The sequence below is a fragment of the Lontra canadensis genome, unplaced genomic scaffold (genome assembly GCF_010015895.1).
Source record: "Lontra canadensis isolate GAN:19392208 unplaced genomic scaffold, GSC_riverotter_1.0 scaffold13, whole genome shotgun sequence".
NCBI classification, from domain to species: Eukaryota; Metazoa; Chordata; class Mammalia; order Carnivora; family Mustelidae; genus Lontra; species Lontra canadensis.
In genome coordinates, this window is record NW_022631007.1 from 14,509,279 (window position 1) to 14,535,824 (window position 26,546).

Below are 26,546 nucleotides of genomic sequence, written 5' to 3' on the forward strand. Positions count from 1 at the left end.
ACCCCAGGACGAGGCTTTCAAAAACATCTTTTTGAATTCAAAGCTGCACATCCTTTTGTCTTCCGACGTCCCCTCCCGCCTCCTCCTCCCCTGGGCGTCCCCGCGCCCCTCCGTTCTCCTTCACGGGGGAGCAGTCCCCGGACCCCACCGCCCCTTGAGCTGGACCCCCGCGCTCCCAGGCCCGCCTTCGAGACCCCCAACACTGGGCGACAACCCCCCGCGCGGCCGCGGGACGCTCAGGACCCCGGAGGCATGAGCGGCCCGCGGGGGGTAAAGCCCCTAGCGCTGGCGGATCTCGGGCGGATGCCCGACCCTGCTGCTCGCCCCAAGCCCCGCGCAGCGGGGAGCGAGTGGGGCGCAGCACACCTTGGAGTCTCGTGACCGCAGGCCTCTGGGCGGCGGTTGGGCCGGACCCTGGGGACGGACACCCGGGACTCCTTTCCTGGCTGGCCCCTTTGAGTCCAGAGAGGAGGGCGGGGGCGGACCCCAGCAATTCTCTCTTCCTATTAGTGCACCCAAGAAACAAAGGAGCAGACTCTTCTGGGGAGCGCTCGGCAAGGAAGGCTCGAGACATCCCTTCCAGCACAGTTGAAAAATAATAGCTTAATATTAACTGCTTCTCATAAAAATATACTTCCACAGTGATACAGTTACAAGAAGAAACCCTCATTTTACCCCCGTACTTTGCGCTCATTGCTGTTAGCTGCCTCAGTAATTTAATTGGAATGAAACGTGAGAAATGTGTCATTTTTGAAGAATTTATGCATCACTTCCTAGAAATCTCATTGTGTTAACTAGGAGCCTACTGCGTTCTGTTTAGAACCCATAATCACATTTTTATGTGTCTGTATTACCAGTTAATGTGACCTCCTGTCTTTAGCAGATAAAAAAATTATTCTTTTTCTATAACATCTGCATCCAACCCTGGTTTGCATAGTGTACGTGGAAACCCTGCGTCGCCAATGTTCTGCAAACTTACCAACTTTCTCTAGAACAGGGCAAAGACATGTGAATGGAAAAAGTGCCTACTAAATGAATAATTACACACCAAATTAAAACCCTGCATTAAACATAGTCGACAGCAAATACTGCATTCTCAATCATGTTTATTGCTTACAAATTGCATTACAAAGAAATCTACTCTTTTTATTGGCGTGATTAAGCAGAGTGTTAGGACTGCAGAAATACCATTCTGTTAGATTAGATGGAGGCTGGAAGCCGGGCTAGTCCCATTGCCATGTTGAATGTATAATTTTGTTAAAGAACACGTTTAACACACAAATGAGGACTGTCTGTCATTATGGCATCATAAAAGAGTCATCTTAAAATATATTATTTATAAACACAGTGCCTATAAAATGTGCATATTTAATACAAAGGAAGTAGGCAATTCCATAATCAATATTTTAATTACTGATTTTTTTATGATAGTAGCGCAATTCTATATGATACGTCACAATTCTGTAGCTTTTCTATATTCTCCTCCCCTTTTTCCTGTGAGCTAAAATCTCGTTTTCTTGTTTTTAATTCCGGGGAGAGCGGGTTGGTGGACGTGGGTAAGACCGTTTGCTTATGGCGCCACCTGCAGGATTCTATGAAAATGCGTTTCAATCCTTGCAACCCTCTGCAGGGCTCTAGCAATGTAACCCCAGGCTTGTTTTAGCAATTCAGTGAAATTAGTTTTTGTTTTAAAATAGAACGATGTTGACAGTTTGAAGACAAAATCCTGGCGTCTGAAAAGTAGACTTAAATCCACAAGTAAGATGCGGTATTGATCACAGTTGATAATTTGGGGTTTCTGACTATCCCCAAGGGCACATCAAAAATTTGAGTAAGGAATGATTCATTCTTGAAATAATGGGATAAAAGGTGCAATATTCCTGGTTTATCACTTGGTCCTTGGGTAGCCCTTAAGAGATGAAAAGCACTTGGCACGCTAATAATATCTGCGATTACAGTGATTAAGCTTCCCCTCAGCTGGCCCGCATCAGGACGGGTCACTGGAGCAGACCAGCTCATTCTCCAAGCCTATATTTTACATCATTTTTGTAGAGGGTTAAGTGTCCTTTGCAAAAGTTCAACAGCCTGCTCCATCAATGTGTGTCTAAAGGGTTATTTCAGAGATTGGAAATGTGGCAATTATATATAGTTACTGGGATTAGCAAATGCTTCTTCCTAAGGAGTCAGTGGTGTTGATTTTCTTGAAAACATGCTGCATTGATGATTATCATGTAACTTAAAATTAAGCAGACACAAAGACAGTCAAAGACCAGCCAAATATCGTGTTCAGAATTTTAGGCATAACACGTCCCAGGGTGCTGTGTCCACGTACTGACCGCCCATGGACTGTGGATGGTGTCTAATGGTCCTGCTGTGCTGTGGATGGTCTGCCCTGGGCAGGACACGGCCAGGGATGCAAGGAGGTGGACCTGCTCAGGACCACCGCTGCTGGAGAACCTCACTTGTGTATTTTTGAATTCTCAGGGGTTGGATGACAAGTAGTACCGCCAAAGACACTCAATAAAAGCGGAAGGAAACTATTCCTCTGTTATCTTTTTTTAGTGGAAACAGCATTTAGTCTTTTGTTACCAGCTGATTTTTGAACCATGTGAATCCATCATTAAAAGCTAAATATGAAGTTAAAAAAAACAATTTAGGTCTTATAGAATTGAGTTTATGTAATATACTCAAAGAGAAAAGTAATGATGTCCATAGGAACCGCTCAAGAATGGAAAACATTTTTAGATCCTTTAATAAAAAAAAAATACCAGGGTACATTTTGTTCACTGGAAGCGAAGTCAGCCAGGATAATTCTAGCTTTAAAGTAGAATGTCTTGGGGCATCTGGCTGGCTCAGTCAGGCAAGCCTGCGACTCCTGATCTTGGGGTCATGCGTTTGAGCCCCATTGTTGGGAGTAGAGTCCCTCCTGAACGATGAGCAGGGATCGGATGTGGGACTCAGTCCCCGGGGATCATGACCGGAGCCAAAGACAGACACTTAACCAACTGAGCCACCCAGGTGTTTGCAAACAACACATTTTTGACAGGTATTTTATTTTTGGCCAAACAAAGCAAATCGCTAGCAGTAATTGCATTCTGCAAAACTGTGAGTGACTTCATGCCATCTGATGATTAAGGTAGCCCCAATCACGCAAGGCGTCTTTGTCCCATACAGCCATGACCATCATTCGGGAGCGGTATTTAGCACTTGTGGACGGCTGCTGGAACCCAGGGGACTTGAATGAATTTCTACGGCCAGTTTATTTTCTGCTTTTTCTTGTGATGTCAGGTTCCTGATGAGCTGGAGAACTCGGGAGAGCATCGCTAGACTCCTGTTGTGCATGGGCGTGGGTTGACCGAGTATGGAACTGGCTGGTGGAGTGGGGTGAGGGTGCTTCTCATGGAAGTTCCATGATGGTGTGTAGGGCACAGTGGGGAGAGGGAGGGATGGGGAGATGCCTGAATGCCCACCTGCCCTGGGAATAAATCAGCATCTCTCATTTGCTGCAGAGCCGAAGCCAGAGGGAGGGTGGCCGAGAAGGGGACCCTTCCTCTCCACAGCCAACCCCACCACGTGCCAGTTCTGTCCAGCAGCCTGGCTGACGAGTGGGTCTTCTTTGCTTGGCTCTGAGCTGTCCAAGGAGGAGGAGGAACCTTTGAGCCTGTCTTGTTGAGGATGGGCCCTCAGCCCCAAGGTGGGCAGGCTCAGTCAGGATGGGTTAAAGCAATGAGCAAAGGACTCAATCAGTGAGTGATTAGACCCAAGGACTTTTTTTTCCTTTAAAAATTGTATTTATTTATTGAGAGAGAGAGAGAGAGAGAGAGCATGAGCAGGGGGAGCAGCAGGCAGAGGGACAGGGAGAAGCAGGCTCCCCGCTGAGCAGGGAGACCCATGCGGGGGCTCGATCCCAGGCAGACACTTAAATGACTGAGCCATCCAGCTGCCCTCCACCCCTCAAAAATTAAACCCCAGGAACTTTAGGGATTAGCTCTTTTGGGAACATCTACATGTTCAAAGAAGTTCTTGGAGGAGAAAACAGTGAAGAAGGAAGAATTTCCTCGAGGCAGCTATGGGAAGCCATCGGGGTTCCTTCTGTAAATCCTATTGTCATTTTAAGCTATAATTTGGGGGAAACCTAATAACTGATCATCATTTATCAGTTTAGAAATGTAAGGTCAGTATGTTTGAAGGGGTTCTGCTTTGTTTCAGGACTCTAAAATCTCTGTAAATGTTAGTGCATTTCAGAAATACGACCGGATTGTTTTCTATGGTGGGCAATATGGAGAGGCAGCTGGAGATCCTGTCCTGCAAGGACAGCATGTTTGCTCAGCTTCTCATTTGCAAATCTGATGAGGACAGGGCTTGGGGGGTGGAGCGGTGCAGTGGTTGTGTTTCTTACCCTGTACTCTTGTCCTTCCTGCTTTTTCTTATAAATAACATGACTTCGCCTTTTCCTTTTTTATCCCTTTCTCGGGCCATTTTCTGCTAAAAATAATGCAATCATAATAACAGAAGGAACCATTTATTGAATTTCTACTTTGAGCCAGCTCTGGACCTGGGGCTTTGTGCTCTCTGCACTCAGTGGGGACAGCCACCATGAGCAGGGGTGTCACCCACGCTGGTGATCCACACTCCACACCACCTCCCCCTAATCCCCCTCTCCCCCCACTGTCCAGACCTCCATAGTTAGGATCTGCAATTCGACAACATCCTTTCAGAGCTGGAGAAGCCCTGCCTTCTGCAGATACACCTTCCAGCTGAGCAAATCACATCTGGTTTTGGTTAACTAACTATTCTTGCTCTGGTGGGACAGCCCCAATTCTGGGGTGGTCACTGTGGTCTCCCACCCGTCCCACAGTGTCCCGCCTGCCTTTCCAGGGCAAAGCCATCTCCCCAGAGTCCCGCTGTGACCACATCTGCTCACCTGCTCCGTGGATCCTCGTGGCTTCTCTAGTTCAGAATCCCTGGTCTGGAAGCCAAGGTCCTCCCGGTCTGCCTCCATGCTGTCCAGCTCTTTCTTCTCCTAGTTGTCGAAGCGTGGGGACCTTCACCTCCAGGAGGAGGACGGATCTCTGGTCCTCCTTCATGCCCCATACCTTCCTGCACGCTGCCACCTGCCTGGGTAGGGGGTGCTGTGTGAGGAGTCCTGAAGTCAGGCACACACAGGCCTTTTCTGGGTTCGGTGAGTTGTCTGTCTTAGGGATGTGGGTGGAGCGCCTGGGTGGCTCAGGCAGTTAAGCATCGGACTCTTGGTTTCAGCTTAGGTCATAGTCTCAGGGTCATGTGATTAAGCCTTGTGCTGGGCTCTGCACTGAAGGTGGGGCCTGGTTAAGATTCTCTCTCTCCCTCTTCCCCTCCCCTACTCATGCTCTCTCTAAAAAAATATGGCATATTAATAGAAAACTTGAGATCTAGTAAGGCCAAGAGATCAAGAGACAATTGCCATTGAAAAGATAGTTTATTACTCATCATTCCCAAGAGAAGGGGCACATCATACCATGGTGGGGGGGGGTCACATGGGCACACACTAGGCTTGCTCAGGCAGTTGGGGGAGGGGATGCAGACAGAAGCCTTTGTCGTGGTTTTCATGGATGGAACAGGCCAGGCAGGATAGACAGGCTTAAGACCAGTGGGTATGAATAGTTTCAGCAGGCTCTGGGATATAAATAAGGGCTGTCCCCATCTCTCTGGCACCTGGCCCTGGGACAGTTAGGAAGGGTGGAAGGTAGCCCAGAGTGTGACAGCCCAGTAGAAGAGGTGGTTGGGGGTGTGTATGTGAGCTCTGGACTGGTCGGTTTGCATTTGGAAAGCATGCTTGGGGTAAGTCGTATGCTGTCTGTGGAACTGGCTGACTCTGGGAGAAGCAGTCCCTCCAAGGTCAGCCAGGCCCCGGATATCAAAGCATCCGAATACAGAAAATGAAAGAGATGGTTCATATAGTCCTTGACCCTTAGAGCATCTCTCTTGCTATGTGATGCTCAGGCCGGGCTGATGGCAACCTCTAGCAACCCGTCTGTCCCTGGCATCTGGTTTCCTGGGCTGCTGGCCACTGGGGTTTGGCGAGGGTGTCAGAAGACTCACATGGGATCACAATGTTGGGCTCGCCACCCCTCCGATGTTCTTTAGGGAGTTCTGGGCTGTAAGGTGCCGGGAAGCACCGGTGGGCTCCAGAAGGGCACCTGCGGAAACAGGTGTCCTCTCTCAATAGATATACCTGTCATGTGTTGGGGACAGAGCCTATCTAGGTGGCCAGGCTCCAGGAGGGGTGGGACGCCCCTGTGAGGCAGACAGTCTGTTAACCCTCTGCAGGGGATGTGTGTATACTTTTTAGTTCAACTTCTGTTGAGAAGTTCTTTCTGATACAAATACTATGATATTTGCAGTCTTGATCCTCACAAGTGACCCTGAGAGGCAGAAAGGCCTTTTAGGACCCATTCCATTTCCAAGTGAGCATGAAGCTCAGGGAGGCTGGTGCATCCACGGGGGAGGGAGGGGGGCATGCCATCTGGGTCTGCCCCCTTCCCCGCGGTGCTCTCCTCAACATGCAGCCTCCACTGAGGGCAGCGGTGCGAACTACAGCCTCAGTCCCAACACTCTGGTTTTCAGTGCAAAAGACCCTCTGGTTCCAGAAGGAGGTAATTTTGCAGGGACTTTGGCAAGGGTAACAGGGACACGAGGTGAAAGCACTTTTTGCCAAATAATTTCCGAATGGCACAGCGGCAAAGATGCTGCAGACAGCGTGGGGTGTGGGCCAAGGCCAAGAGAGACTGGTAGAAGGCCTGGTGCATCTGGAAGGAAGGCAGATGGAACATAAACCTGAGTGCATGGACCCAACAGCCAGAAGACCCCATGGTTGCCATGCCCTCCACCAAGAGGGTGTATGCACTTTTTGGAGGTGCGGTTCCTCAGGGGGTCCGAGGATGTCTGTTTTGGGTGGTAGAATGGGTAACACAGATAATCTCCTCACATCCTGCTCTCCTCCCCCCACCCCTGCCCCCTGCACAGGGCATTGGCTGTTGAGCCATGTGGATGGACTCAAGTCAATGAGACATGAGGGGATATCTTCTAGAGGCTTCTGGGGAAAAAAAAAACAAAAACGCCCTCACTCTTTCTTCAACGACAGTGACTGTGGACTCTGTTGGGTACAAATGTGGTTCCTGCCACTGCCTAGGCCATATCTAAGCTCTCACAGGAAGAAGGAGGACACACAGAGTAGAGCCTATGGATTCAGGTGGCTGTGCATACCCCTCTTGCGGGGGGGTGGTTACTCAAGTCCAGTTGGGTGTGTTGGGTTTCTGCTCCTTGCAGCCAACAGCACCCCAAATATAATAACAGGTCTTGGCTGCATGATTCCTCCCAAAGAAAACCAGCAATGCTCAGCTACGCTTCCACACTCTCCCTTTCTCCATCCTTCTTCAGATGCCTTACGCTTCACTGGGTAAGTGCCCACGTGCATACGGTGTGGGGAGGGAGCTGAAGCTCGGGGCTCTTGTACTGAGGGGGAAGGAAGGGCCGCTGCCTTACCTGAAATACTTCCTCAGGAATCACTTCCCTCCAGGACTCTGACACACGGAGCTGAGGGTAGGCGTTGAAAAGAGTCTCAATAACCCTGGGGGCCGGTGCACAGGTCTTCAGCACCTGTTGGAAGTGGTGGGAGACCAAGTTCACGTTGACTGGGTTTTGGATCCGGGTAGGGGACAGGGCCAGCTGATAGGGAGGTGTGTTTGGGGTCTCCCTTCTGTCACTTCCTGGCCATGGGACCTCATTATGCCTTAGCCACATGGGGAGCAAGAGCCCTCATGGTAAGAGGACAGCAGGGTTCCCAACAAGCCCAAGGCAGTGTTCTGGTGGGGGGAGGGCCGCGGGGGTGCTGTCTTAGCACTAGGAGAGCTACATGTCCCAAGTCTGGGCTTGGGAATGGCTTGCTCATCCTCGTGCCCAGGAGCAGCATGCCCATGGCTCCGTGGGCTATCCTGACCTCTACATTGTTGCTCAGAGCAAAGGAGGGAGGTTCTGCTGGGGGCAGTGGGAGGAGTTTGGTCCAAGGATGGTGTTCATAATTTCTTATCTCAACTTTCTTATATGTCAGGACAATGAGGGAGAAGAATGGCTTTGTTGTTGAATTTCCTCCTGACTTGGCCTTTCTATTTTATTTTGCGTCCCCACTGGCAAAGGATTCCTTTTTTCTTATTAGCAATTTTTACAATTCAGGTTCATCAGTTTCATCATGAAGATGAGAACAGTTTGCTTTTTTAAAAAATACATTTCTTGTGATGGTGAATGTCAGTGAGCACAAAAGTAGACCCAGTGGTATGATGACCTCCATGTACCCACCATCAACCCATGCCTCGTCCCACCCCATCCACATGCCCATCATCTCCCCCAGTATTATTTTAAAACCATTGCAATGGATCCTGTATTTTCATCTGTAAAAATTTCAGTGTGACTCCTATAGGACACTGTCGGAGAAATACAACATCATTATAAGACTTGAGAAATTAACAAGTTTCTTAGCATCTTCAAATATGTGGCCAGTGTTTAAATTCACAAATTTCTCTTAAATGCCATTGTATGAAAAAAAAATTGTTTGAATAAGAACCCAAATAAATAAAGAATAAATAAAGAACCCAACAGGATTGAGATTGGTTGATATGATATATTATCAGATCTCCCGTTTTTGTGTCATGTTATTTATTTGTTGAAGAAACTGGGTTATCTGTCTAGCGGAGTTTCTCGGTGTTTGACTATTGTTCCTGGTATTCGTGTAGGGTTTGGGAACATGACGCTCTTCATCTGCTTTCTGTAAATGCGTAGTTGGATTGGGAAGATGGATCAAATTCAGATTTGATTTTGGGGAGGTGTAGGGCAACTTCATACTCCTCTGTTTTTGAGGTTTATGATTTACCAAGTGTTGTAAAATTAGTATTTCTTCACTGAGAAAACTGAAGTTAAGCAATTTTCTTACAATCAGGCACCAAAATGTCTACAGCAGACAATTAACAGGCAGGGCCCGCAGCTGAGCTCACTGGGGCTCGGTGAACAAGGTCCAGTAGAAGACAGACCTGAATCACTCAGTATGGTTGCTCCACTCACAACTTGCCGAGCTTCCTTCACATATGAAACCCCTTTTAAATATATTAAACCAGGGGCGCCTGGGTGGCTCAGTGGGTTAAGCCGCTGCCTTCGGCTCAGGTCATGATCTCAGGGTCCTGGGATTGAGTCAGGGTCCTGGGATTGAGTCCCGCGTCGGGCTCTCTGCTCAGCAGGGAGCCTGCTTCCTCCTCTCTCTCTGCCTGCCTCTCTGCTTGTGATCTCTGTCAAATAAATAAATAAAATCTTTAAAAAAAATAAATATATTAAAACAAACAGGAAATTAATATCTTTTTGTTTAGAGATAAGCACTATTAGCATTTTGTATATACTAATGTTTTATGCATTTAGACAAAAAATTAATATATACAGTTAAAGTGGAGTAATACTGTGCCTATTATTTTGAAACTTGATTTTTGTCTACTCAACATCAATTGTGAACAATTCAGAAATTATAAATAAGCACTTCAACATCATTTCAGGGGCCATATATTTTATGAATATATTGTAATATATTCAATGAGGTGATTATTGTAAATAGATGTTATAAACAATGAACACTCTTGAATATCATTCTTTCTCTTTCTGCCTCCAACCATTCTTATTTAGATAACAAGATAAGTCTGGCCCCTTCTGACACTGAATTCCTAGAAGTAGAAATGTAGGATCAAGGAGTATGTACATTTTAGAGGTTTTAGCACATACTGTCTAATTGTAAGTGTGTAAATTATCACACTTTTTGAAGAAATGAGTATGAGAGTGTCTCTTTCTCCACTACCCAAGTCATCTCATTAATTATTTAAATTTGATAGAAAAAGTATGGAATATTTACATTTTCGTTGACCATTTCTCTTCCTTTAAAAATTGCTAAGTTATGTCTTTTGCTCAGTTTTTCTATAGTATGTTCATTTTCCGCATTGATTTGTATATGTACTTTATTAAGGTTATATCTTAGTCATTCATTTTTGCAAAAAACAGTATTTTCTCCTCTCAGTATAAATATTTCACATTTATTTTTCTTGTCTTATTACATTGACCAGAGTTTTAAAGTTCAATGTTAAAGATTTATTTATTTATGAGAGAGAGAGAGAGAGAGAGAGAGAGGTTAAACACGTGTGTGGGCAGGGAGAGGGGCAGTGGGAGAGAATCTTTAAACAGATTCCCCACTGAGCTTGGAGCCTGACCAGGGGTTCCATCTCACAACCCTGAGATCATGATCTGAGCCAAAACCAAGAGTTGGATGCTTAACCAAATGAGCCACCTAGGCGCCCCTGAAGTTCAATATTAAATAACAATACTGAGGCATCATTATCTTATTCCAAATTTTAACAAAGTATCTCTAAAGTTTCACTATAATAACCTTGGATATTAGTATCAGATAGATAATCTGTTCTCAGTGAAGGAAGTAGCTCTCTATTTCTAAATTACTACACATTTAAGGATGTGTTTTTTGCCTTTTTCTAACCAAGTTGATACAAGATTTTCCAATACTGACCCATTTTTGTCTTCATGGAACAGACTCTGTTTGGCTATTTTGCATAAAATGGCAGATTTAATTTGCTAAGATTTCTGTATTTAAGAACTAAATATGGTTTGTCATTTCAGCTTTTTTAGCTTCTTTTGTCAGATTTTGATGTGAGTTTATGCCAACTTAGTCAATTTAGAAAATTTCTATCTTTTTAACTCCTGGAAGATTTTATTTTATTTTTATTTTTTTTTAAGAAAAATTTTTTTTTAATTTGACAGACAAAGATCACAAGTAGGCAGAGAGGCAGGCAGAGAGAGAGGGGGAAACAGGCTCCCCGTTGAGCAGAAAGCCCAATGTGGGGCTCGATCCTAGAACCCTGGGATCATGACCTGAGCCGAAGGCAGAGGCTTTAACCCACTGAGCCACCCAGGCGTCCCTGGAAGATTTTTAAAAGTACATACTTATTGGAATTAGGAAGGCATAACAGATCTTGTATTTAACATTGCCTAAGCCTAGCCTTAAGCTGCAGGTAATATCAAATTATTATCACTTTATCTTCCATAGTTATTGGTATACTTTGTTTTGATTATTTCTTCTTCTTCTTCTTCCTCTTCTTCTTCTTCTTCTTCTCCTCCTCCTCCTCCTCCTCCTCCTCCTCCTCCTCCTTCTTCTTCTTCTTCTTATTCTTCTTCTTCTTCTTCTTTAAAGACTTGATTTTTAAGTAATCTCTGCACTCAACGGGGTTTGAACTCACAACCCCAAGATTCAACAGTTGCATGCTCCACTGACTGAGCCAGCCAGGTGCTCCTTGTTTTTTTTCTTGAATCAAGTTTGCTAATGTATACTTTCCTGGGAAACAATCATTTCATTTAATTTATTTTTTAAAAATTTAATTCCAGTGTAGTTAACATACAGTGTTATATTAGTTTCAGGTATACAGTGTGATGAGTCAACAATTCTATACTCAATGCTCATCACAATGAGTGCACTCTTGGTCCCCTTCACCTACTCCACCCATCCCCCCCACCTCTCTTCCAGTAACCAGCAGTTCGCTCTCTATAGTTAAGAGTTTGTTGGTTTTTGTCTCTTTTCTTCTTTGTTCATTTGTCTTGTTTCTTAAAGTCCACATATAAGTGAGATCATATGGTATGTCTTTCTCTGACTTATTTACCTTAGCATTTTACTCTCTAGCTCCATCCCTGTTGTTGCAAATGGAACAATCTTCATTTTATTTTATTTTATTTATTATTTTTTAAAGATTTTATTTATTTATTTGAGAGAGAGTGAGAGAGAGCATGAGAGAGGAGAAGGTCTGAGGGAGAAGCAGACTCCCTGTGGAGCTGGGAGCCCAATGCCGGACTCAATCCCGGGACTCTGGGATCATGACCTGAGCCGAAGGCAATTGCTTAAACAACTGAGCCACCCAGGTGCCCAATAATCTTCATTTTAAAGAAATTTAGCATTGCATGTATATAGGAAATAGATGGCATGTTGATACAGGATCTTTCTGGGAGGAATTTTTAAATTTTTTATTGATTTTTTAATTTTATTGTTTAATTTTATTGGTACAACAGCTATTTAGCTCCGTGTGAGTACAGGGGAAGTCAAGGGACAGCGCCCTAATGTGGAGCTGGAAACACAGCCCTTTCTGCCTCTGGGCCTGAAGAATAGAGAGTCGGGTGGGCTGTCTATCAGGAGTAGTGGTCCTGGGGCGCCTGGGTGGCTCAGAGGGTTAAGCCTTTGCCTTCAGCTCAGGTCATGATCTCAGGGTCCTGGGACTGAGCGCCATATGGGGCTTTCTGCTTGGCAGGGAGCCTGCTTCCCCCTCTCTCTCTGCCTGCCTGCTTGTGATCTCTCTCTCTTGTCAAATAAATAAACAAAAAAATCTAAAAAAAAAAAAAAGGAGTAGTGGTCTTGGATTGGGGATATACATCCAGCCTACAGCAGAAGGGGGTCCAATCGGAGACATCCTCTGACCTCACCCTTCTCTGTCTGTCTGCTGGGAGACTGTACTGGTGAAAACCAGGAAGGCAGAGGGCCCAGAGCCTTGTCAATGTGTCCGTGCAGGTGGAGAGAAAATCTGGATGGGAGATAACCCCACTACATCTAGAAATAAGCATCCTTCTTTATTTGAAACGAATACATATATATATATTCATATAGTGATGAAATAATTGTATTTCCAGTGTCATTCCTTATTTAGTCTTACTGGAATTTTGCTAATTTTTTTTTTTTCAGAGAATCTCCTATTGGCTTTTGTTGACCCATTCTCTTTTAAAATACTCTAACCCATCAATTATTGTGTTTATTGTTATTAATTCCTTTGTCTGTTTCTTTCTGACTCCTTGGATTGACCACTCAGCTAGTTTAGTAACATTTTCCCCCTTGAATCATAATATAGGCAACTTTCAAAATGGTGCAGATTTTCCTTTGAACATAGGTGTGGTCATAGCCATAACTTTTGAGGCACAGTGTTCTACCTTTCTTAAATATTCTGCAATGATGTAACTGTTGATGTGGTAGTTATTTAGAGGTTTGCCATGCAATTTTCAAAAGGTTATTTTTTAAAAATTAGCTGTTTGGTATTAATTTTCTGGCCTATTGTATTATGGCTTTATTTATTTTTTTACAAGATTTTATTTATTTATTTGACAGAGAGAGATCACAAGTAGACAGGGAGGCAGGCAGAGAGGGGAGGAAGCAGGCTCTCCGCGGAGCAGAGAGCCCAATGTGGGGCTCAATCCCAGGACCCTGGGATCATGACCTGAGCTAAAGGCAGAGGCTTAACCCACTGAACCACCCAGGCACCCCTGTATTATGACTTTAAACAATGCCTGCTTTTGGAGTACCAGAAGTTGTATTCTGTTTGCAGCATTCAAAATTCAACATGCACTTTTCTCGTTTACCATTTGAAGCTTCTACTTTGCCCACTTGATGTGTGAAAGACAGATGTGTACTAAAAATCATCTCGGATTATTATTTTTCATTCAGTTTCTCCATTTTAACATAATGTTTCTTTGGTAGATAGGTTCCTAATGGTTACATCTTCACTGTGAAATATATATATATATATAGATATCTATATATATAGATATAGATATATATCTATATAATATCTCTCTATCTCTGTCTGTGAATCTTCTCTTCCCTTCAGTCTGTCTCTCTCCCAGGAATTCTTCTATGTTGCATATTGATATCGATCCGTCATTTTCTTTTCCTTTTATTTTTTGCTACAAAGTATCTCTGCCCGCTCTTTAATTTTAACATTTTTTTTATTCATTTTGTTTGAAAGTGTTTGAGAGTCTCTGTATTGATAATAGGGCAGTTTAAGAAATTTATATTTATTGTTATAAATAATCTATTTGGGTTTACTTCTGTTTCACTTTATTCTTTTTAAAAACATGTTTAAAAGATTTTATTTATTTGAGAGAGAGAGAGCGTGAGCTGGGGGAGAGGCAGAGGGAGAGGGAGCAGCAGACTTCCCTGAGCAGGGAGCCTAACACGGGGCTCCATCCCAGGACTCTGGATCATGACCTGAGCCAAAGGCATACAGTCAATCAACTGAGCCACCCAGGTTCCCCTCATTTTATTCTTTATGATTTTTTATGCTTGCTTCCCTTGTTGTCTGATTTTCTTTTATACAGATTTATATTTCGCTTGTGTTTATTTTTATATTTTGGAAGTATGTATCCTATTTAAAATTCTACTAGTGCTTAGCTTCAAAATAAATAATGGCCTATATTTTCTAAACATCAAAATTGTATCTTTTGTGTTCTAGATGTGTTATTATCCCTACTCTCTCATTCCTCTCATAACCAATTCTCCTTTTTAAAAAAAAAATTATTTATTTATTTATTTGAGACAGAGAGACAGAGAGAGAGAGAGTGAGCGTGCAAGGGCTGGGGAGGAGAAGAGGGAGAGGGAGAAGCAGATTCACTGCTGAGCAGGGAGCCTGATGTAGGGCTCGATCCCAAGACCCCGAGATCAGGACCTGAGCCGAAGACAGATGCTTAACTGACTGAGCCATCCAGTGCGCCCCAATTCTTCTCCTTTCTTAATAAGATCTGGAGTTTTAGTCCCAGATTATGATTATTACAAGATCATATTTTATGTTACGTATATCTTCCAGAAATAATTTTTGGTATTAGTGTTTAGTTTTACAACCTGCGTTTCAATTACTGAAGTTGTTTCTATTTCACTGGGTTGTATGTTCACCTCCTGTCCATGAAGCCATTTGTCCTAGATACTTACCAAGCTCCTGCTAGAAGCTGGGGATTGTGTTATGTCTGTGTGATACAGTGGCAAGATCTGCCCTCACAGACTTTTATAATCTCAAATAAAAGAAAAAACACAGCAACAATAGAAAACAGGTGCCACAGTACCATAGAGGGGAATCACAAGATACTAGACATGGTACCTAGGTGAGACCTGGATTTGCTGTGGGTGGTGAGTTGGTTGGTCAGTTAAGACCTGCTAAGGAGGAGGAATTACAAAAGTATGGAGAGTCCTGAGGACAAGAGTGTTCCAGGTAGAGAAAACAATGACCAAACCTGGGAGGTGAGGAGGAGCTGAAAATGTTGGCCGGGTGCGGAGCTTGATGTGGAGAGTGTGAGCCAGAGTCTGGGGATGAAGGCAGGGCATGGGCAGGAGGAGAGCCAACCACTGTGATGAGGCTGGACATGACCCTGAGGACACAAGGGAGCCCTGGGGGACTGCGAATTGGGGAGTGACAGGATCAGATTTTAATTTCACAAGCATCACCATGGCTACAATGTAAAGAACAGTTTCCCGGGGCCATATTGAAGGGTCAGAGTGCAGCTTAGGGGACATTTCCACAGGCTAGGAGAGATGGTGGTGGCCAAAACTCAGTTGGTATGACTCAGCATGGAGAGAAGAGGACAATCCTGAGAGATGGTTAGGAGGTGGAGTTGTGGGAATCTACGAACTTGAGTTTCCCAACACTGAGATAATCTTTCACCTCATCTGTCTCTCTTTTTTTAAACAGGACAACTATTTTTAAAGATTTTATTTATTTATTTGAGAGTGAGAGGGATTGAGAGAATGAGTGGAGGGGCAGAAGGAAAAGCAGAAAAGCTCTATGGGGACATAGAGCTGAAATCCCGATGTGGGACTCGATCCCAGGATTCTGGGATCACGAACCGAGCTGAAGGCAGAAGCTTAACAACTGAGCCACTCAGGCACTCCCTGTCACCTCATCTCTTTGACAACTGGTGTACTTTCACCCCACGGGCCTTCAGCCCTGGGCACTTGAGACAACCTACCCTTGTTAAGCGTATTGACGGGCTGGGACTGCTGCATCCTGTGGCCAGTGCTCTACCTCACCTTGTGCTGTGTTGACCACGTCTGACACGGTCAGTCAGGTGCTCCTCTATGATACGTTCTTTAGCTGGTTTCTAGGAAGCCTTGCTCTCATTCCACCTCCCTCATTGGCCCCTCCTGTTTCCTTGGCTGTCTTCTCATCTCTCCTTCTTCTTGATGTTGGAATGTCTCTGCATTCAGCCCTTGTTCCTCTTCCTCGTCTGTGCATTCTCACTTCCTGGTGATCCCATCCAGTTTCCTGGCTTTAAATCCCATCCGTATGTAAAGAAGGTGTAGTACGTACACATAATGGAATGTCACTCAGCCATAAAAAAGACTGAAGTCTTGCCCTTTGCAACGACAAGGGGCTAGAGAGTATGATGCTAAGTGAAAAAAGTCAGTCAGAGAAGGACACATGCCCTATGATCCCACTTACATGTGTAATTGAAGAAACAAACAAAGAAGGAAAGAAGAAAAGAGACAAACCAAAAAAATCCCAGACTCTTAACTATAGAGAACAAACTGGTGGTTACCATAGGGGCTGTGAAGTGGGATGGGTGAAGTAGGTGAAGGGGACTAAGAGTGCACTCATTATCGTGATGAGCACTGAGGAATGTACAGAATTGTGGAATCACTGTATCGTATACGTGAGACTGATATAACACTAGGTGTTGATAATCCTTGACTAAAAATAAATAAATCCCACCCACATGCCATTGGCACTCAAAAGTTGTATTTTTAGGTCAGTCAAATCCTTCCCTCAAGCTCCGGACTGGAACAGCCAACTGCTTCCTTGCTATCAAAACAACCCTGAATTCTGTTAATTACTATACCCACAATCTTCCCACTTCAGCTGATGGCAAACCCATCTAACCAGTTTCTTGGGCTGAATGCCTTAGAGTCATCTTTGACCCCTCTCTTTCTCTCACATTGCACATTCAATCCACCAAGATATCCTGGTCACTTCGCCTCCAAAATACAGCCAGAATCAGAGTGCCTCCCTCCCGCTTGCCCCCAGCACCCCTCACGTGGATCCTGGCAACAGCTCCCTAACTTGTCCCTCCACTTTCTGCACTCCTCCTCCTGACGTATTTCCTCAGCACAGAGGGCAGAGGGTCCCCATCAAATGTTAGCAGGTCCTGCCACTCTGCTCAAAGCCCTCCATGGCCAAAGTCATGACAGTGCCTTGTAAGTGCCCCATACGATTTGAGCCTCTCCTCTCCCTCTGGTCTCATCTCCTACTGTCACTGGTTCTCTCCACCATCAGCCACACTAGTCACCTCATTCTCAGGTCAGGCCCACTCTAATCTCAGACTGCATATTGACTGCTGGTCGGCTGGCCCCTTCCCCTGTAATACTTGAAACGCCCATGTCCTCACCTCTCTCAAGTGTTGACTCAAAGCCACCCACCCTAGCTACTGCACGTACAACTGCAACTGCTCACCTTTTCCCTTACTTTTTCTCTCTCTAGTCCTTATCATTTTATTGGCCTGTTCATTATGCTTGTGGTTTAAAGACTGTCTTCCCATTTGACTGTTAGCCCCACAAAGGCAAGAATACGTCTTCACCCTTGAACTGTCTACTCATATATCCAAAACACCTAATATGTTGCTGACCCATGGCTGGTGCTCAATAAATATTTGTTGGCTAAATAATTTAAATAGAAGTATTTTTTTGATGCATTAGGAAGGCATATCTTATGAGCCCCTGATATCTAAAAGTGTTTTACTTTTGCCATCAAAATGAAAACCATCTAGGATGAGTCTAAAATTCTAGCATCCAAACTTTTTTTTTCCATTACAAGATTTATTTGGAGAGCAAGTAAAATGAGTCCATATGATTAAAATCTAATTACAAGTATACTGAAACCTTCATTACTACTACTTATCCATATTAGCATAATCAAATTTTTTATTAATTTATTAATTTTTAATAAACATATAATGTATTTTTATCCCCAGGGGTACACATCCAAACTTTTTCTTTAAAAGTCTGAAAATGATATTTTCTTGTCTCATGATACTATAGCAGCAGAGAAATCAGAGTCCAGCCTGAGTTTTATTCCTTTATGAATAACTGTTTTCTGCTCACATACTTGGCAAGATATTTTCCATGCTTTTTATGAATACTTCTGCTAGAATGTATATAGGAATGTGTCTCCAAGGACGCCTTGCTGGCTCCGCCGGTAGAGCATGAGACTCTTGATCTCAGGGTTATAAATTCAAGCCCCATGTTGGGCATAGAGATTACTTAAAATTAAAATCCTAAAGAAAAGAAAAAAAGAGAAGAAATTAAAAATAAAAGGAGCGTGTCTCCCATCACTGATTTGCAGAGAGTATCCATTCAACTTCTAGGAGTTAAGACTTCTAGTGCAGCTAAATTTTCTTCTATTATGTCTTTGATTACTATATCTGATCCATTTGCTCTAGGCTCTTTTTCAGTAATATCACTTTTCTGTAGGTTGGCTCTCTACACTCCACTCTTCATGACCACTTTTTCTTCTATTTCTTCATTTTGTTTTTTTCCTTTGCACTTAAGAAGAGGTTTTAATATTAGTAGTGAACACACAGTGGTTGATTTTCCAACAGTCCAAAGGATTAGTATGATTCAGTCACAGTAACTCCATTCTCCTTGTCATCACTGGTTTGGGAAAGCGCATGTTTAAGTCAGCTTGGGCCAGTGAAACTTGGGAAGACCTCCTCAGGGCTTCCAGAGAAAAGCAATTGGATATGAAGCTGGCTGGCCCAGTTGTTGCTGGACGCCATCTTATCACAAAAGCTATTTTGAGGACAAAGCTGACTCACTGAGGCTGGACAAACCTGATTCCTTGATAGCTTCATGAGACACAGAAACAACCAGTCCCAAAGCCTGCCTTGCTTCTACATTTCTTGTTATATGAGATACAGTGGAGTCTGGAACCAAGTCAGGGGCTGTCCAGTGGGGGCTGTGACCATAAGGAGGAGCTGTTGGGGACCAGAACCTTGGGGACGCAGGTGCTGCTGGAGAACCTACCAAGGCAGAGAAAGAGGAGAAACACCCTGGCTTCTTTTTCCCTCCATGCCTAGTTTTCCATGGTGTCACCTTTTGCTGAAGCCGGTCAGAAGCCAGCTGGTCTGGGACTCTGAGCTCAGCTTGAAAGTTCTAGCTGTGCTGCCCTCACCCCCTCAACAAGTCAAGTAGACCCCAGGGGACACCAGGGAAGGGATCTGAAGCAACATGTGCCACCAGCCCAGCTCCCTCACTTAAATCACAGGCTCTGTTCCTTTTATGTATCTGTTCTGTTTCCTGCTTCCCTTCATATACTCGCCACCCTCCCCCGTATGACCTTGTCTCCTCCATCTTCCTTTTTACGTCATTCTGCTGCCTTGTCCCCATCACGGGCTCTGTTTTTAGGGACATAGAGGCTATGTCTTCTTGCACTCTGTAGGTGAGAGCACCCATGGCACACAGTTTCTCAGACTTTCTTCTGGATCTTCTGATGAGGGGTATGGGTCCCCTTTCTATTCTGTGGATGCTGTCCCCACTTTTTGTTTTTCTGCTTCCATTCCCCGTCATGGATCCATTTATTTATCTCCCTATTCATCTTTGGTTAAGGGAAGATCAGACACGAGGTCTGTTAACATGCAGGGGGACCTGTGGAGGGCCTGAGCAGAGGTAGGCTCACGAGGATGGTGCCCAGCCTCCGTCTGCTTCCTCATTCACCTGGTGACTGCGCCCCACCCCCACTGGAAGGCCTCTTCTCCTACCCTCTTCCCAGCAGAGCTCTCAGGTTGCTATGCAACCCGGGTTCCTTGGTTTCCACCTCTGCACTTCCCTGCATCTCCTAGAATGCACTGTATCTCCAAAGACATCCCCTAATGCCTGTTTGACCTCTAGAATATTTTTGTAGCGACTGCCTGATTGTCTGAAAACTCGGGGTGGTGCAGCACAGGAGTGGGAGCTCCCTGACTCAGACATGAGGTCATCGTGTTGGGGCCGCGGATCTGCTTTGTGGCCCCCTCCCTTCCCGTCTTCCTTCCCTCCTCTTGCCTGTCTTTGCAGCTATGTCAGTACGAAGACAGGAACGGCTGCCCTTCCAAAGCCCTAATCACCTTACTGCTGGAAGAACGATATCTCTGGGCGCCTTCCTACTCGAAACTTGTTTTTTTGTCCCAATCCCTTCCTGTTTCAAAGTCAGAAATAAGCGGGCTTTAGAGTAGGAGAGAGACAGAGGGAGAGCCAGGCACGCAAGCATCTTCCCACCTGAGCCTCGCCCAGTCTTATCCCTTCACCACCGCACAGGATGCCCCCAACGTGTGGCTATTTCTGGCTTCCAAGAGTCACCACTAACGTGCTATTTTCTGGGGCGTGGCAGTCTCTGATTTCAATTGTCTCCCTTCTGCACTGGGAGGAAACCACACCATGAAGAGGAGCGGTTCACACTGGATCCCTCCAGATCTAGTCTCCCAAGCCATTCCTGCTTCTTCAGACCTTCCCGCGACACCATCACCCGGCCACTGGCCCTGCCCTTGGCCCTCTCCCTTGTCTCTGCAAACTGTTAAATGGTCCCCAGGGACTACACGTGACAGGAAAGGCCTCTCCCACACTGCCCCCCCCCCAAGAGCTGCTGTCCCTCAGCAGATGCACCCCCCTCCCTGGGGCCCCTCCTCCCTGGGTCACAGACTGTGACCAAGTCTTATTGCCTGTCTCTGGGAATTCATTTCCTGTCTCTCCTCAGTTCCACCTCTCTGGGGCTCCCCGGCCCTCCCCCATCCCCCGGCACTGTGTCCCCTCACGTTTGCCAGGCAGCTGGCTGCTTCCATTATTTTTATGCCAACACAGTTTAAAGATCTCCGCCGCCTCCGTGCTGTCTGCGGAGACGCGGCAGTTACACTCCTCTGACATCCTGGTGTCATTAGGGTCCACGCGCACTCTCCTCGGCTAATGAGGCGGCAGAAAGAAAATTAAGGGGGAAAAAACCACACGGGCGCCTTGCTCTATATGCAGATGGAGAAATAAAACAAGAGCAAGAGAAACAGAGGTGCGCCATTTACGGAAGCTCACCTCCCTCCTCCCAGGGGGAGGGGCACATACGCCACTCGCTCACTGGAGACGGAAATGGAGTCTGGTTTGTGACTACTACCACCCTGGGATTCGCCCCGTGAAAAGCTTGGGAGGTTGGAGAACCGTGAAGTCACTTCACCTTGTTCTGTACTTAGGTAAAACGCAAATGCAAAAACTTGGGGCCCATCCTTCCAGCATGGTCAGTGCTGCGAAGGTAAGGCAAGACCAGAGCTCTGCAGACGTTTCTAGAATCTGTCATTCTCACGGCCAACCTTCGTTTCCCCTTGCGGAAGCTATCTGCAGGCCTCACCTGGATTGCCACAGCAGCGTGTGCTTTCCCACCCATCCCCTGCCCCCACATGTTCTCTATACTTCTGCAGAAAAATCAACCCCATGCTCATTTGATTATGTCACTTCTGCTTCAAATGATGTAATACATTCCCATTGCTTTTAAGACAAAGGCTAAAACTCTTAATCCCTGAAACCCCTGCCTCTTGCCCCCTCTTACCCCTTCCTTCTAGCTCCTGGGTCATCTTTCAACGGCCCCTACTACAGTGCTCTTTCTGCCCCAGGACTCTTGCCTATGCTGCAGGGAATGGCCCTTCCTTTCTTCACGCAGCTGAGTCTTCAGCCTTCAGGTCTGGGCTCACTCCACACGTGCCCAGGGGAGTCTCTCACCCTGCCCTTTGCGTCAGCCAGCTCAGGCCCCCATTTGGCACTTTCGAGCCACACAGGTCCTTGCTTGAGCAAGCTCTCCGACCATGGCAACTTCACACTGAGCAGGTAGTGGTCTGAGTCAAGGCTGTCCTCCACTCAGGTGACTGGCAGCTCCACTAGGGCGGGACACACGCGAACTGCCGACCAACACGAACTCCAGCACTGAGCCCAGGCGTTCTGAGAAACGTCTGCTGAAGAAGTAAGCAAGTGCCGGGGGGAAACAGCCTCTGTGTGCGGCTTGGTGGAGATGGCTCATTGCTGCTGCTGTCCCTGCACAGCCGGCTCTCCTGGGCCAAGTCTGGATCATTTAGACAGCCCAGCACAGGGGAACAAGGGGCAAGAGATGGGAGCAAAACCCACATTCCAGACCAAGCATCTGACCCACTATCCACTAGTGACAGTTGCAAAACAAATTTGGATCTGCAGGTGTGTGTCACCCCACCCTCCCGCCTGCTCTCCTGCAGGCCGGCGCCCGCCTACGCGGACAGCTTCCAGGATTCAAACCCGGCAGCAGCCTGCCACCGCGCCTGCGCCTGCCCTCGCGCCCCCACGTCTGACTCCGGTGTTAACTAGCGGGCAGCCGGGCAGAAAGGCCTGGCACTGTCAACATGCTTGCTTCCCAAGCTGTGACACCACTTTGATTTTCGGGGCAGAGCACTGCGCACGGCTCCGATGGATGCTCCGAGTCCGCCCGCCGCGGCGACGGTGCCTTTGTCTGGGCATGGGGGAGCTGTGATTTATGTCATAAGCTCGCTGTGAAACCTTTGCCTCAGTAATTCTGAGCTCCGTGGGTGTCTCTTTACATCTATTTAAAGCACGGCTGTTGCCCACGGACGGCGTGCTCTGTGACATTCCCTGGTGCCTCTGTGTACGCCCCGCCACGGCGCTGAGTCTTGCCGGCAGAGCGTCTTTGTGGCTCGGTTCAGTGTTTGCTGCGCACTCCACGAGTCTGCTGAGCAGTCGGGTCTGTCCCTTTGATGCCCTGCGTGGTGATTAGACCCCTTCCCTGGTGGACCACTTGCAGGGGCCTGGGGGGAGGGACGGGCTGCTGCCTGATTTCCAGAGTTCGCCGTGTTTGTCCTGGGCAAGGCTAGAACAAACGCGGCCACCTGCATCTGTTTACAGGATTCCCAGTGTGGCGGTCAGTGTGTTCCCCTTTGAAACCCGCTCCAGACCTGAGCGCCAGGGGCTGGTGGCTGTGGACCCCATCGGCACTCCTCCGTGGGGCGGCCCCTAGAGGTGTGGGGGATCTCAGCATGAAGAAGTCACATCCCGGTTTCCAAAGATCTAACCCGCGGGGGCACTGGCCCTGGAGTTGCTGGAGCTCACTTCATTCATTCAACAAACACTGATGGAGGAATTCCCCTGCGGCACTGTGCTCACTGTGGGGTGGGGGAGACAAGGTGGCAATGCTTTTTTGTGAACACCTCCAAGTGTTAAGCTTTCTCAAGAAAGCTCCAATCCCTTCCCAGATGGTGTGAAATGGCTGAGAGATCTATTGTCACTTTTAGGAGCCAAGCGCTTCTCATGGCTTCTTGGTGGTTGCTGTATAATGGCCTCCGAGTTCAAACCTGCCTGAAGCTTGCCCCCCACGCCCCTCGCCCCCCCCCCCCCAGTGGCCATGCTCTAGTCTCATGTGCCTGGCGAAGCATGGGGGAATCCCAGGAGGGGGCCCTTGGGGGCCCAGGAGGGAGACATTGTGCCTTCTCCTGCATCTTGAAGCGAAGATAGGGTAATTCTTAGAGCTCTGAAGACAGAGTTCAGGTGCTGGAGGTCCTGTCCCCAGGGATGATGTCCATGAGGCTGGACCCAGGACTTGGAAACCTACAGAGATCACTCAGATCGCATGACTCCCAGGCTAACAAAGGATTACGACTCGTCACTACTGAACTATATTGACTTTTTTCTTTTAAAGAACTTGCCCCCAAATATTTTTCACTTTTGGCCTATGCGTAAGGACATTTATTTTGTTCTGCTTGTTTCTTGTTCCTTCTTTATGCAGTTTCATGCCAGGAAGGGTGAAGTGAGCTTCTTGGTTTAATGCAAACATGGTGTGACCAGGAGGGGCAGCAGGGATGTCCTGTTCCCAATGCATCGGCTGACAAACTAAGATCGCTAATACGGGGACACATTGCAATGTAAATGATGACTAATAAAGGTAAGTGGTACGGAATATGGAAATGCCGGTGCTCCCTTTCAAGAGCCTGCCATATTGAAATTCTACATTAGTGGAGTGCCATGGAGAACAATTCAAAGATACTGTGAGAAGTAGGGGAAGAACCTTGTCACAGTGCTGGTGAGGTAAGGACACACTGAGGGAGTTATGTGGGTGGAATTTCCCCTCTTTCACCTATGTTTTAGTAGACAGAAGCATTACTCTGAATGCAATGTTGGCATTTGAGAGAGATGTGTGGATTTCACTATTTCAGACCATCTAGAGTGCTGTCCTCTTAAAAGTAGAAGCTTTTCAGCTATTTGTTCAAAACATACCCAGCCAAAGTGTGTCTCCTGCATATGATCAGTGAGTCTGGGGATAATTTTTAAGTTGAACACTCTCAATTTATACCTAATGGAATGACTTCCTTTCAGTGGAGTCTTTTTAGGAGGACAAACCCTTATTCCAACCAATATTTGGGGGACCTTCCTTTTGGAAATATTTTCCATCTTCTAAGTGCGTTCTTTAATGGGCAATCCTTACCCTTTATCTTTGTCATTTCAGGGTAGATCTGATACGAGGAAAAAGTGACAGCCTGCTTCAGAGTCAAGTCTGCAACTTGGGGCTGAGACCCCAACACAGCCCTAACCCTGAACGGGGCATTTCACCTGGCTGAAACCCAGGTGGGAGAGCCTCATGGGCCTGGGTCACGTGCCTGGCGTATTTCTCGGGAGTGTGGTGTGGACTGAATGTCAGGTGTTTGCAGACGTGTCAAGTGCTTTCATTCAAGTCATTACTAAGGTAGGTAGCCAGATTGGGTATTTCATTTTATATCGAACACTGGACGGACTTTCATTGTTTATCAATTAGATAAGCTGCCAAAACATTCTGAGCCATGAGGGCGCCATCCAACTAAGTGTCCTGCTTCCCCAGTTTATTTAAAAACTATATTTAGGTTGGCTCTGCACCTAATGTGACGCTTGAACTCACAACCCGGGGATTAAGAGTTGCAAGCTCCACCCAAGGAGCCAGCCAGGCGCCCAGGCAACTGAATTTTCTAGGGACTGGCTTAGGGACACCTGCCCTTCCAAGTGTGGCCCCAAGTCCAGCAGACCACGCCTCACCAGGGAGAGCTGCATTCCCCTACCTCCCGCACCCGGGGAATCAGAAGCTGCAATCCCTACAAGTTCGCAGGCGCCGCTAGCCCCCAGCTGCAGGCCGGTCCCCGGGGCCCTCTTACCTTGGGGAAGGCGTCGGGCCACACGGCTGGGGAGCCGTGGTTGAGCAGCTCCTGCACCGTGCGCTGCGGGCCGGGCTCAGGAGCGCAGGCGGCCGTCTGCAGCGCGCGGGCCAGCGGCGAGGCCCCGCCGTAGTCGAGCGCGCCCGCGTCAGCGCCGTGTCGCAGCAGGAGGCGCGCCAGCCCCGGGCACGCGTGGCCGCAGGCCTTGTGCAGCGGGCTGCGCTCGTCCTCGTCGCGCGCGTCCGCCGCCGCCCCGCGCCGCAGCAGGAGCGCGCACAGGCGCAGGCGGCGCGCGTGCTCGTCGGGCCGCCGCGCCGCGCCACACGCCGCGCTCAGGGGCGTCTCGCCGCGCCCGTTCCTCGTGTCCACGCGCGCGCCGCAACCCAGGTAGAGACACGCGTGCTCGTCCAGGCCGCGCTGCGCCGCCACGTGCAGCGGCGTGTCCCCGCCCGCGCCGCCCGCGCAGTGCACCGAGGCGCCGTGCTCCAGCAGCGCTTGCGCGCACCTGTGGGGAGGCCAAGGCGGGTCACCGCGAGGCCGGGGCGCGCGACCCCCTCTAGGGCCCCAGCCGGAGGACCCCCACCCCCGCGGCCCGATGCTCCCTGATCGCCACTGCCACCCCTCCACCCCTCCAGTCCTCTACCTCTGGGGCAGGTTGGCTCCGTGGAAAGCAGGGGCTGCTCTGAGCTCAGCATATCTGTACCCAGGCTCTGGGAGGTCAGACTGAGCTGAGGGGAGGAAGTGAGAGTCTGGCCGACCCTGGGGCTTACAAGTGGTGGAGGTAGCTGGAAGGTTTCCGAAGAAGCCATGTGCCGAGTAGGACCTTATGAGGAATTTGTAACTGCTTGGTGCTGCTTGGGAAGGTAATGTGGTTCAAATGGCAGTGCTGGAAGCACTAATTACCTGGGCTCTTTGTCATAGCTGCCAATCACAGAGGGCCTGGGAGTCCTGGTTCTAACGAGGGTCCTTTAGACCATCAGGCTCTTTCTCAGTCTCTGCTGTAAACTGTTCATCTTTGGTGATGGTGTGAGGCAAGGCTTGCCTTGCTCCCACAGAGGGACTCTATGCATCCTTCAAGGCACTGACACGGATTGGTCCTGGGGTATCCTCAGACAGGGCTGGAAGAAGGAGTAGAGCACATAGCTATTCCTAACTGGGGGGATCCCTTTGTTTCAATCTGACTTTCCTTGGAGATTGTGAATCTTGGCTGGGCCCATCTGGGTACAGACCCCAGTGGTCTCCTGGGGGGGAGGGTGTCCTAGATTCCTATGGGACATTGTGGTCTCCCTCAGAGGTGGGAGTTCTCTGCTGCCTCCCAGTCCACCAGCTGATCCCAAAGTGTCCTCTTCCTCAAACACCAGTGCTTCTCGGGACAGCGGCTTCCGCAGAGCCTCTTGGCACCTGGGGGAACGCCACACACCTACCTAAGGGCAGATGGCAGGCTGCTGACTGGGCCAGGGTCATGCTCGTCCTTGGGCCTCGGACCCCGGTGGGAAACTCTCGGCTGAAAGCAG

The 26,546-nt window shown here is 47.5% G+C and overlaps 1 protein-coding gene across 4 annotated transcripts in view; it reads right to left on the reverse strand.

The window, feature by feature from the left end:
* Positions 1–4,930: 4,930 nt before the first annotated feature.
* The window catches only part of ASB18 (ankyrin repeat and SOCS box containing 18), a 62,852-nt gene continuing 41,236 nt past the window's right edge, over positions 4,931–26,546 (reverse strand). For 3 of the 4 annotated variants that reach the window (XM_032857559.1, XM_032857560.1, XM_032857556.1), the window contains 3 exons: positions 25,033–25,537; positions 7,525–7,638; positions 6,525–6,788 (listed from right to left, as the gene is read on the reverse strand). In XM_032857559.1, coding sequence (XP_032713450.1) covers positions 6,603–6,788; positions 7,525–7,638; positions 25,033–25,537 — 805 coding nt within the window. In that variant the 3' untranslated portion in view covers positions 6,525–6,602. Of the gene's footprint in view, positions 5,119–6,524; positions 6,789–7,524; positions 7,639–25,032; positions 25,538–26,546 lie in introns of those variants that run through there. The other variant, XM_032857558.1, reaches the window with a different exon arrangement.